A 12,038-nucleotide genomic window follows, 5' to 3' on the forward strand; every position below is an offset into this window, starting at 1 on the left:
CTCTTCAGTGACTGTTTTAATCTTAATTTCACACTTTACCGCATTCATCAGTTTTCCCAGCCTCTTTGTTGCTCCTCTCGATGATTTGACTAGTTGTGTGACTCAATCATGACGTTGTACTGTTGCACGTCTGGACGTTTTAGTTTTCGATGATGATTCTCATTACCGTGACACTGTATTACAGTAAGAAAGACGCTGTTGTACAATGATTTTTTAAGTAGAAATCAGCAAATATAAAAGGTGGTACAAAGAGAGTGCGACAATGATGTATAAATACTTTGATGTAGATAATGCATCATTTTTTCATGTTGTGCTAATAAGAATATCATAATGACTATCTCTTTTTTATTTTTTATTTTTTTTTGCATGGCTGTAATGAGAATTTAAAGGGTAAAATGTGTGTAACTGTCATGAAGATGTCAATGTAAAAACTAATGGCCCTAAAATGCTAAAAATAGGTTTAATTTTCTATATGTTATACAGTTTATATATATATATATTTAAAAAAAATATTAGTATTATTACTATTATTTTGAAGTAAAATAGGAGCAGGACATTTTCATGACTGATTTTTTGAAATTATTTATAATGCAACCTGTTAGAATTAATCATTTGTATTGTGTTAAGCTGAAGTTGCTTTTCAGCTCATTTTAATGCCTATGTTGGAAAACACATTCTATATATACCAGCCAATCAGACTGGAGCTTGTGATTTTGTTAAGCTCATGTCAGTTTTTTCTTTATGTTAGTTTTATTTCATCACATCACTGGAAAGCCTAAATGTGTGTACATGTGACTATGATGTGTTTGTCGCCGTTAGGGGGTGAGTAATCCTCTGATTTTAACTGGTTTAGTGTCACGCGTGAATCTGAACTCTGTTCACTGGTCTATAGAATGGTTTAGGACGTGTCACACATATAATAATCTTTCAGCTCTTTTCACTGGTGAATTCTTATTGGTTGACTGTAACCCTATCCAAAAGTGTTCATGTTGGTGCATCCTTTATAACAACTGTAGAGGGAACTACAACTTTGGTGGAAACTATGGTTACCGTGTTATATTTTTGGTGCATTTAGCAGCAAATGGAAGAAGAATGATTTTTAATGTTTCATTTTCAAATTGTCTCCTGCAGTCCAAACAAACGTGGCCCTCCCTCATATAACGAGCACATCTCAAAGCGTATCGCGGCGATGCCCGGCGTGCAGGAGGGGCACCACCAGCCTGGAACTCCTCACCATTACCACGAGGCTCGCACCGAGTTCCGCCGCGACAAATCACCCGCCCGACCCCTCGATCGTGAGAAGTCTCCAGGCCGTCTGGCCGAGCAGCGGCTTGAGAGATCACCCGGGAGGATGATGGACCCTCGACTCGACCGTTCGCCAGGACGGGTGATGGACCTGCGCAGGGAGAGGTCGCCCGGCCGGGCATTTGAGGAGCCTCGCCAAAGACTGCACACGGGATCAGCACGCACGCCCATCAACACTGTTAACAAGGTCACACTAAATACAGTATACACACACACACAGACTCAGTAATACAGTGAAGAGTCACTTTAAGTAACTGAATGTAAATATCTGGATTTTAGTTCTTTAGATTATAGCGAGATATGCCAAATTCAGAAGTCCACTTTTATATTTTATATTGTAATTATATTGTAATGGTCTGCCTTTGTTTTTGTTTTTCTTATTTTCTCTCCTTTTCTTCCCAATTTGGAATGCCCAATTCCCAATGCGCTCCAAGTCCTCGTGGTGGCGTAGTGACTAGCCTCAATCCGGGTGGCGGAGGACGAATCTCAGTTGCCACCGTGTCTGAGACCGTCAATCCGTGCATCTTATCACGTGGCTTGTTGAGCGCGTTACCGCGGAGACGTAGCGCATGTGGAGGCTTCACGCTATTCTCCGTGGCATCCACGCACAACTCACCACGCGCCCCACCGAGAGTGAGAACCACATTATAGTGACCATGAGGAGGTTACCCCATGTGACTCTACCCTCCCTAGCAACCGGGCCAATTTGGTTGCTTAGGAGACCTGGCTGGAGTCACTCAGCACACCCTGGATTCGAACTCGTGACTCCAATGGTGGTAGTCAGCGTCAATACTCGCTGAGATACCCAGGCCCCCCATGGTCGGCCTTTGTTAACCCTGTCTAATAGCTGCTAAATTTGATTAGTCGATGACAGCCATGTTTTTCAAGAAATGCGAGTGTCCTTATAGACACTGATAGCATCTTGGACAAAGACTCTGCAAAATTTCTAGAAGATCGGACCAACGGTATCATAAGTTTGAGCTATTTTCAGTTTTGTTATTGGCAAAAAGCCTTGGACTACTTGGCAAAAGTAGGTTTTGCAAATGATCCATTATGACAAAAATAAAATCTGAGATATACCTTTTGTTCGCCTTGAACCAAGGATTCCAGCTGTTTCAGTGGCTTCAGTCTGTGGCATAAAGTTCTGGAGTTATAGCCCAAAACGTGCCCGGCTTTATTTTAGCTCTCCTGATTGGCCGATTGGGACGAGTCCGTGTGCCTGAGTAGCAAGCGATAGTACTACCATCCCACCAAGTTTCATGTCTCTAGGCCTTACGATTTGGGCTCCACGGTCAGTTTAGGGCAGAATAATAATACAAATAATCTGTACAAACATATAATCCCGCCCTAAACGCATGCTATTGAATGAGCTAGTGCCAAAAAGTCCTGCCCAGTCATGTTACTCAAACAAACAGCTAGCAGTTCTGTTTGATGTCACTAGAAATTTCTCAATAAAATAATACAACAAATATACACCTTTCTCTGATGCATTGTTCTCGCTGCACACAACAATAAATATGCCGCACGACCACTGTCGAATCAAGATGGGTTTACACTGTACGATTTTGGCCACAATTTTACCGTCTGAGACAAATTTCAACGATCGTAAAATATTTCTCTTGTTGTAGGGCAAAATTGGCAGCCTTTGATCACTTGCAGGGGTGTCAAGTGAATCAGGAAACTCCGTAAATCCAGAATAAACTCTATGCTGTTTAAATTACTATTGGAGTAATATAACATAGAATTTCTTCATTTCATTAACCGGAGGTTATGTCAATTAGTAGTAGAAAATCAAGCAACAATATTGACAAGAAAAGTAAAAAAACGCTCGCTCTGGACTGGATAGCTTTAGTTAAAAGAAGCCGTCTAAAACCGAACATTGACGCAAAGAAACTGTTTGCGAATAATCTTAGCCACCGGAAAAGTTTGTACGGTGTCAGAAATGTTATGTCGCAGTCGTGTAATTGCTGAGATAAAGTATGCAATCAACACTTTCAATCGGGACGACTGGGACCAAAGTCTTGGCCACGATGTAGGTCAGAACGATTAATCGCAATTAAATCGAAATCCCGATACTGTATGACCCAGTGCAATTATCAAACTTGTTATTAAACGTATTATTATTAAATAAATAAATAGTCTGCACATGCTGGCCACTGTGCTGTGCTTATGTGCACGGCTGTTTCGTCTGCAGTGTGCAGTCAGTGCTTTCTGAAATGCATGTAAACGGGGTCAGTGTGAAAAGATTGGTTTTTCCCTCTGTGCTTCACTGTTTTATTTATTAATTTAGTTTGGTTCGGTTCTTTTTTAATAGGACTCGAGCGTGAAACCCCTTTTTCAGAGCAGTATTACCAGTCAACAGTACAGCATGGGCATAAAATGGTTTAATTTTGGTTCAAAGCAATCACTTAAACATTTTTTAAGTGTTTATCATAAAAATCGCAATTGCAATATTTTTTAAAATAATCGAAATTAGTTGTTTTGTTTTTTTGTCCAAATCGATTTTACAGAATTGGTCAGAAAGACTCAAGAATCAGTAGCAAATCAGCTCCTGCAAAATCGTTCTGTTATGGAAATTCTGTAAACCTAACTCCCTAAATTACCTGACTAACCTGCTGGTCTCCTAGTTTCCCAGCCCCCTGGTACCATTTCTACAGTGCAGTGTCCTCTGAGAGATTGGCAGCATCCTGCCCACAGACAATACTCACTCAATCCGATGGTCTTGTATTCTGTCACTACACGCTAAAGATTTCACCATAATGTCCATGTCATATGTAGACTTACGCTGCATCATAATAAATCAACCTAGACTCCAGTTTCAGTTTTGCTCATTTATTAATACACAGCTGGTGGTTCTGTCAGACGCAGCTGTGAAACTCCCCAAGAACAGTTAAAAACAAGCTTTTATATATGATATTACGTGATCTCTCCTGAAACTTGTTTACTTTATTCTGACTGGATATAGGTTAGTCAGACATAGCTAATCATCTTGGCAAGAGATCCACATTATGAAATATAGTCACAAATACATGATCACAAATCATCCAGAATCGTTAACAAGAATCGTTAAGTCCTCCAGACAAGGGGGGCCTGGGTAGCTCAGCAAGTAAAGACAGTGACTCCAGCCAGGCTTCCTAAGCAACCAAATTGGCCCGGTTGCTAGGGAGGGTAGAGTCACATGGGGTAACCTCCTCGTGGTCGCTATAATGTGGTTCTCGCTCTCGGTGGGGCATGTGGAGAGTTGTGCATGGATGTAGCGGAGAATAATGTGAAGCCTCCACACGCGCTAGGTCTCCGCGGTAACACGCTCAACAAGCCAAGTGATAAGATGCGCGGATTGACGGTCACAGACGCGGAGGCAACTGAGATTCGTCCTCCACCACCCGGATTGAGGCGAGTCACTACACCACCACGAGGACTTAGAGCGCATTGGGAATTGGGCATTCCAAATTGAAAAAAAAAAAAAAAGTCCTCCAGACAAAAGCTCTACATCAGTACTCACTTGTATGTGTGTGTGTGTGTGTTTCCCAACAGGTGTGGGATCAGTCGTCGGTGTAAGTGATCAGAAGACCACGCCCACAGAGCATTCGGCAGCAGATTCAACCAACAGAAAACAGAAATCATGTGACCAGCGTGTCATCCAATCTCTTCTCAGTGGGCGGAGCTTACACCACAACATCTCACTCTAAATGGCCTTAGAAAAAGAGTAACACCGTTATTAACACAAATCTGGCCAGCATTTACTAGCGCTAACATTTCACACCATTGAAAGTATTATTCCATTACTTGAGATGACATTTCCTGTAGTCATATGGTGAGCGAATAACATAGTGACATCAGAGCAACACTAATTTACAGATGGGTAAGAATGAGATGACTAGTTTTGGCTGTCCTTTGTCTCGATATGTCTGTTCCTTCTCTTCCATATGCTCACTTTCACTTCCTTTTCTCCGTCTTTTCTCCTTCCTGCATTACCCACAATCTCCGGCGACAGTGTGCCGCCCATCTGGATGGAATGAAAACTTTGTAAAACTTGAGAAAGTCATGTATCTCCTGTATATATGCCCATGTGATTTTTTTATAAGACGATATAAAAGGGAATACTAAGGCTGGTCGAGCCGTGTCTATTTTTGTTAAAAAATGCAAAGCGAGCAACTCGTTTGTAACGTTGTAACTCTTGGATGTCTCGATTTGAACCATTTAAAATGTCCATGAATGCTTCAAAGTGGAACATTTTGCTTGAATCAAGCTGGTGTGTGTTCATTGTGTCAAACACAAGTGTACGTACTGGCTTTAACACTTTCATTTAACATTTGCGAGCTTCAACAACGTTGATAAAATTACGTTTTTGGAGCTTCAGAAGACAACAAAGAACTCTGTTGTAGTAGCGTCAGCTTTTCTTGATAGCACAAAGCAAGAACGATTTGTCCAGGCGTTTACCTCGAGCCATGATGAACTTTGATCTCAGGATTAAAATGGATGAATCTGAAAAGTATAGAATCACAATTCTATCGGCTAAGAGCTCGATTTCTTTGAATGAATGCTCAGTTGAAGTGCCATGTTAAACCGCGATCACAAGAATCTATATCTACAGTCACCAGTGATGTATTTAGTGCCGGAATCAACACTGACATGATTCAGTCCATTTGTGCGGTGACGTCTCAATTCTGTCGCATGGAGACGTTGTGAAGGGTTTGTTTAGTTTCTGTTTCTTGTTGATTGATGCTCTTTATTCTGCGCTAAATAATACTGATGTTAACAAACTGCTGACCAGAGATGTAGCCATTCTTGTTTATTGTTTTTTTTTTATTATTATGGTCAAATAGCATTATCTATAGCCACTATTAAACAGTTCTATCTTTATATGGGGCTCTGGTGGTCTTTGTTGTGGAGGTTTTGTCTGTCAATTGCTTGCTAATTTTAAAGGGGTCATGACACACTATTACAGTTTTGCACCAAAACAGTAATAATTTAGTAATATATGATCATTTTCCACCCTGCCTCTGGCTGTCTGTCTGAAACGGTTGGTTTTTCCTTAGCATCTCCTTTAAACTTGTTTTAACTTGGCTAACATCGTGCAGCCCCTCAATTACATCCATCTATATTTGCAACTCGATCGGAAGACAATGAACAAGCTCCACAACATTATAAAACTAAATTTCAAAGGTTTAAACATAATGCAAAAGCAACATTGCATCTGAATGCATCAAACTGTTCACTCAAGCACGGCAGCACCATAAACTATAAATATTAAACAGTCATGATATATGAAACATTCTTGAATGGAATTGGTTACTTATGGTTTTGCGGTCAGGTCCAATAGTGTTTTTAACTTCCCCATCAAAAACACATATAATACACACTGACAAAAAAACTAACAAACATTATACAATCCATGGTGAAACATGATGTTGGGATGCTTCAACAGAAGCTGGTCCTCACTGGTGTGACATCTCACATCTCTTCCATCGTCTGTTTACTCTGCACGAGACACGGTTCCTACAAACACCAATAGCAATGGAATGGAGAAGAACTCTGCTTGCATCAAAGCAGTCAAAGACGTCCATCAAGTGCATGTTTACATACTGTAGATCGACAATTAAAAATAGTGCAGATGGGTGCAAAAAAGGTATCCAGGATGTATTTATACTCAAAACAGCAAGACGCAGAATGGGGGTCTACTTTTAAGAGTTATAACTTGACATTGCGTCTTTTTAAAGCAGTTCATCTATTGCATGTTTATGTACAAAAACTTTACAAAATAGTCCAGGTGGGCAAAGAAGGTGCCCTGTGTACGTTTTCTTTGGTGCAGATGATTGGACCCATCTGTCTTGTTCTCAACTCTTCACCTTTATGATTGAAAGCCAGTGGGCGGGGCCAAGGGTGGGATGATATACAGTGCATTCAGAAAGTATTCAGACCCCTTCATTTTTTTCACAGTTGGCAGCGATTACAGCCTCAAGTCTTTTTGGGAATGATGTGACAAGCTTTGCACACATGGATTTGGGGATTTTCTGCCATTCTTCTTTGCAGATCCTCTCAAGCTCTGACAGGTTGGATGGGGACCGTCAGTGGACAGCCATTTTCAGGTCTCTCCAGAGATGTTCGATTGGGTTCAAGTTCTGGCTCTGGCTGGGCCACTCAAGGACATTCACAGAGTTGTCCCTAAGCCACTCTTGTGTTGTCTTGGCTGTGTGCTTAGGGTCATTGTCCTGTTATATATTGTGCAGCACGCACAATATATAAAAAGACAACAATCAAGACATGTAATAACAATAAACTTACAAAGATAAAAACAAAAAAGGTCAAGGAATGTAAAAGCCAAGGAAAATAGATACGTTTTACATTTATTTTTAAAAGCCGAGATAGTTGAGGTAGTTCTAATATGTGCCGGAAGACTGTTCCATAGCTTAGATCCAACAACAGCAAAGGCACGATCACCACTATTCTTAAGTTTAGACCTGGGAACACAAAGCAATTCAGATTCACCAGATCTAAGAGATCTCGATGAAGTGTATGGGTGCAGCAAGTCGGATAAGTACCGTGGCGCCTAGTTATGGAGAGATTAAATACAAACAATATCATTTTGAAATCAATTCTAAATTTAACACGAAGCCAGTGCAATGAAATCAAGACCGGTGTGATGTGCTCAAATTTGCATTTCCCCTTAAGGAGCCTAGCCGCAGCATTTTGAACAAGCTGAAGGTGTGATATAGACGAATGAGGGGCACCAATGTAAAGCGAGTTACAGTAATCCAGGCGAGAAGTAACAAAAGCATGGATTACTGTTTCAAACTTGCTTAATGAAAAGAATGGCTTAACCTTTGTTAACAAACAAAGATGACAAAAACATGATTTTACCACAGCGCTTATTTGCTTATCAAATTTAAGGTTGCTGTCAAACAGAACACCCAAGTTCCTAGCGCACACGGTCCTATAAGGTGAGAGAGAGTCTAGGTCAAAATCACATGCACTGTTGTTATTCAAGCCATACAGGATGATTTCAGTTTTTCTCTCGTTCAGCTTTAAAAAGTTATTCGTAAGCCATAATTTGAGTTCATCTAAACAGTCTAATATGGGCTGTAAGGCATGTTTGTTGTCACGCTTTAAAAGGAGATAAATTTGGGTGTCGTCAGCGTAGAGATGAAAGGATGTGGGGTCCAGATTTGGTTTTTTAAGATAAGACGACACCGTAGCGTGTTCAAGGCAATCAGGTACAGTTCCAGTGTGGAAACATTTTTTGATGACACACAAAAGTGCAGGGCCGACAACATCAATGATTTGTTTAAGGAAGCGTGGGGGAATAACATCCTGAGGGCACATAGTAGGCTTTAAATATTCAACAATTTCATTAAGAGTATGCAGATTAATGGGCTCAAAAGCAGACCATGTAGTGGAGCACAGAGGGACATCAGACAAGGTGTATACAGAAGGAAACATCTGAGATCTTATACCAGTGATCTTATCATCAAAAAAACCTTGCAGAGCCCTCACAAAGAGAGAGATGTCTCAAGTAAGAGATTTACAGTGGGGTTGAGAACAGTCTATGGTGGAGAAAAGTATTTTAGGTCTGTGACTATTTTTTGTAATTTGCACTTAGCAGCCTTAGCAGCCCTCTGAAAAGAGAAAAGAGAGTCTCTCAGGATTTCATATGAGACCTGTAATCTGTCCTTTTTCCATTTACGTTCCGCTCTTCTACAGGCTTGTCTGAGGGAACGAGTAGTACCTTCTTGGGTACTTTCAATGCAGCTGAAATTGTTTTGTAGCCTTACCCAGATTTGTCCCTCGATACAATCCTGTCTCTGAGCTCTGCAGGTAGTTCCTTTGACCTCATGGCTGGTTTTTGCTCTGATATGCATTTACAGCTATAAGACCTTATATAGACTGGTGTGTGCCTTTCCAAATCATGTCCAGTCAATTGAATTTGCCACAGTGGACTGGGGTCTGAATACTTTCTGAATGCACTGTAAAAGTAGGTGTTGATATCTTGCTGTAGCTGATGTATTCATCTGTGTGACATCACAAAGTAGGGGAGATGCAAAACGTGCTGTTTTTGCAGCATGGTTTATATAAATGCTCTTTTTGTATGGAGAAAGTTTTGAGTTCTGAAACTTACAGTTATTTGTTTGTAGAACAGTGAACTCTTACATGTCAAAAGTTCAAGGAAAAAATATACCTCATGTCATGACCCTTTTAAAGTCAACATGAAATGCAGTATGCAACTCATTTTTACTAACATGACAGGGTCATGGAACTCCCGCATTTAAGTACCAATCATTCACACCTCAGTTTTGAAAAAGGCTCAATAAATGGGTGCGGGAGTGAAGAGCATGGGAATGGGTCAAGTGCAATAACTTTGACAACAAAAACCAGGAATGCTTTCCAAAGTTACATATATTCATAGATATGTTTTCCTAAGTCTCTTACGTGCCAAAAATAGCTCATCACTGTGTAAATATGACATTAGGACAACAAACTCCCAAGTGTCTCCTTTATCATAAAGGACAATACAAACAACTATCATAAACTAATTCTTTGATAAACTGTACTTTGAAAATACATATATAAATGAAAAAGCATTTCAACATTTTAGGGCTATTCGTCTATAATTTGGAAAACTGAGGAAGAAAATTTTAGATCTTCTAAAGTCCATATCTTTAACTTTTTATGAGCACTACTGACTCCAAACAAACAAGACACATTTGAAGTACGGGAAATAATGGTGTTCATGACATGTAGGAATTACAAGATTCTGATTTGTAAAGTGTTCACGAACTCGTAATTACAAGTTGTAAACTCTGAATTCTTTAAAAGCTCTGATTTAATAGTCGTGACGTCATGTAAAAAGAACCAATATGGCAGCGGCCTCAACAGTTAAATGTAGTGAACACATATTTCTGTTTGATGTGACACTGTATTATGCCATTGAGGCCTGTGGTGTTTTTTTATTATTTGTTTTTTATTTTATTTTTAATCCCCATTTCTCCCCAATTTGGAATGCCCAATTCCCACTACTTACTAGGTCCTCGTGTTGGCGCGGTTACTCACCTCAATCCGGGTGGCGGAGGACAAGTCTCAGTTGCCTCCGCTTCTGAGAGCGTCAATCCGTGCATCTTATCACGTGACTCGTTGTGCATGACACCGCGGAGACTCACAGCATGTGGAGGCTCATGCTACTCTCCACGCCCCATTGAGAGCGAGAACCACATAATAGAACCACCCCCATGTGACTCTACCCTCCCTAGCAACCGGGCCAATTTGGTTGCTTAGGAGACCTGACTGGAGTCACTCAGCACGCCCTGAACTCGAACTCCAGGGGTGGTAGTCAGCGTCAGTACTCACTGAGGGGTTCACAAATGGGTATACAAAATGAAACTTTACAAAAACCTTAAAAAGGGGGCATAATGACGTTTATTTTCTGTGCACTTACTGGTGTGAGCCAGTTCTTTTCCATTCTTTAACTTGTTCTTCATTCTTTAATAAAGCCTTGCAAACAATATGTAAAGGATAATGTACAGTCAGCCGGTTGTTATCGCACAATCAACTCCGACAGGACCCCGAAGCGGAGACTCTTGTATCACCCTGAAGGGGTTTATTGTGCAACTGTACATTATTCCACTTATTACATTGCTACTAACCAAATAAATAAATGGACATAAAGGATGGGTTTGCACTGAAATTATGTAATTTGAGAAGAAATCAATATCTGCAATATTGGACCACTAGATGGCGCCATTGACCAATCAGAATCGAGTATTCCAGAGAGCCGTGTAATAGTCTTATCATATAGCTTTCTGGAATACTCTATTCTGATTGGTCAATGGCGCCATCTAGTGGTCAGATATTGCTCTGTAACAACCGCACATCCGGGGATTTAGACGTATCAGACCGCTAATCCGTGTTCTGTGAGCCGTCTCTCCTGCTGCTCAGCTCAATGTGCGATCTCTACAAGTAAGCTAATAAAATAATTTGAACCCAAATCAATGTTCATGTGCATTTATTTACTTATTTGAACACCAACAGAACTCCAACGCAAACCGGAGGTGGAACTCAGCTGTTCAGCAATTTCTTCTCAAATTACATAATTTCAACGCAAATCAATATTTAATATCCATATATTTATTTGCCCGTGTAGTAAGTGGGATAATGTACAGTCAGCCGGTTGTTATCGCCAAATAAACCATTTCAGGGTGAAACAAGACCCCCTGTCGGGGTTTATTGTGTGATAACAACCGGCTGACTGTACATTATCCCTTACATAACATGCAGTTCATGCCTAGAATTCATAACACGGACTAAATACGACGACGAACATGAAAAGGAAAAAAAATGGTTAGACTTTATTTCACAGTGTCCTTGTTACAGTGTAATTACATAAGTAATAACTGCTTATTACTAATTAACATGTACTTACTATAGGGTTTGGTTTAGGGTTAGTTGCTTGTAATTATGCATAATTAACTGTTATTACTATAGCCAATACATATAATATGTGTAATAAGGACACTGTAAAATAAAGTGTTACCAAAAAAACTCGCATTTAATTATTCAAAAACCAACAAGTAATTTTGACAATAAAATGTTACTGAGAACTACCGGCAGGCGTATCTTACCGTTTGTCGACATATGATCCATTCACGAAAGTCTGAACTATTCACAGGTGACTGCGTGATTGAGATGACCAATGAAATCATTTTTGAGGGTTTAGTCATGACTGTGGGAGTGGTTTGGGG

At 40.2% G+C, this 12,038-nt stretch overlaps 1 protein-coding gene across 1 annotated transcript in view; it reads left to right on the forward strand.

The window, feature by feature from the left end:
• The window catches only part of LOC127433126 (citron rho-interacting kinase-like), a 154,815-nt gene extending 148,647 nt beyond the window's left edge, over positions 1-6,168 (forward strand). The window contains exons 49-50 of the mRNA XM_051684799.1: positions 1,132-1,492; positions 4,840-6,168. Of these exons, the coding sequence (XP_051540759.1) occupies positions 1,132-1,492; positions 4,840-4,863 (385 nt within the window). The 3' untranslated portion in view covers positions 4,864-6,168. The remainder of the gene's footprint in view (positions 1-1,131; positions 1,493-4,839) is intronic.
• The last annotated feature ends 5,870 nt before the right edge of the window (positions 6,169-12,038 follow it).

This window comes from Myxocyprinus asiaticus, chromosome 4, assembly GCF_019703515.2.
Source record: "Myxocyprinus asiaticus isolate MX2 ecotype Aquarium Trade chromosome 4, UBuf_Myxa_2, whole genome shotgun sequence".
NCBI classification, from domain to species: domain Eukaryota; kingdom Metazoa; phylum Chordata; class Actinopteri; order Cypriniformes; family Catostomidae; genus Myxocyprinus; species Myxocyprinus asiaticus.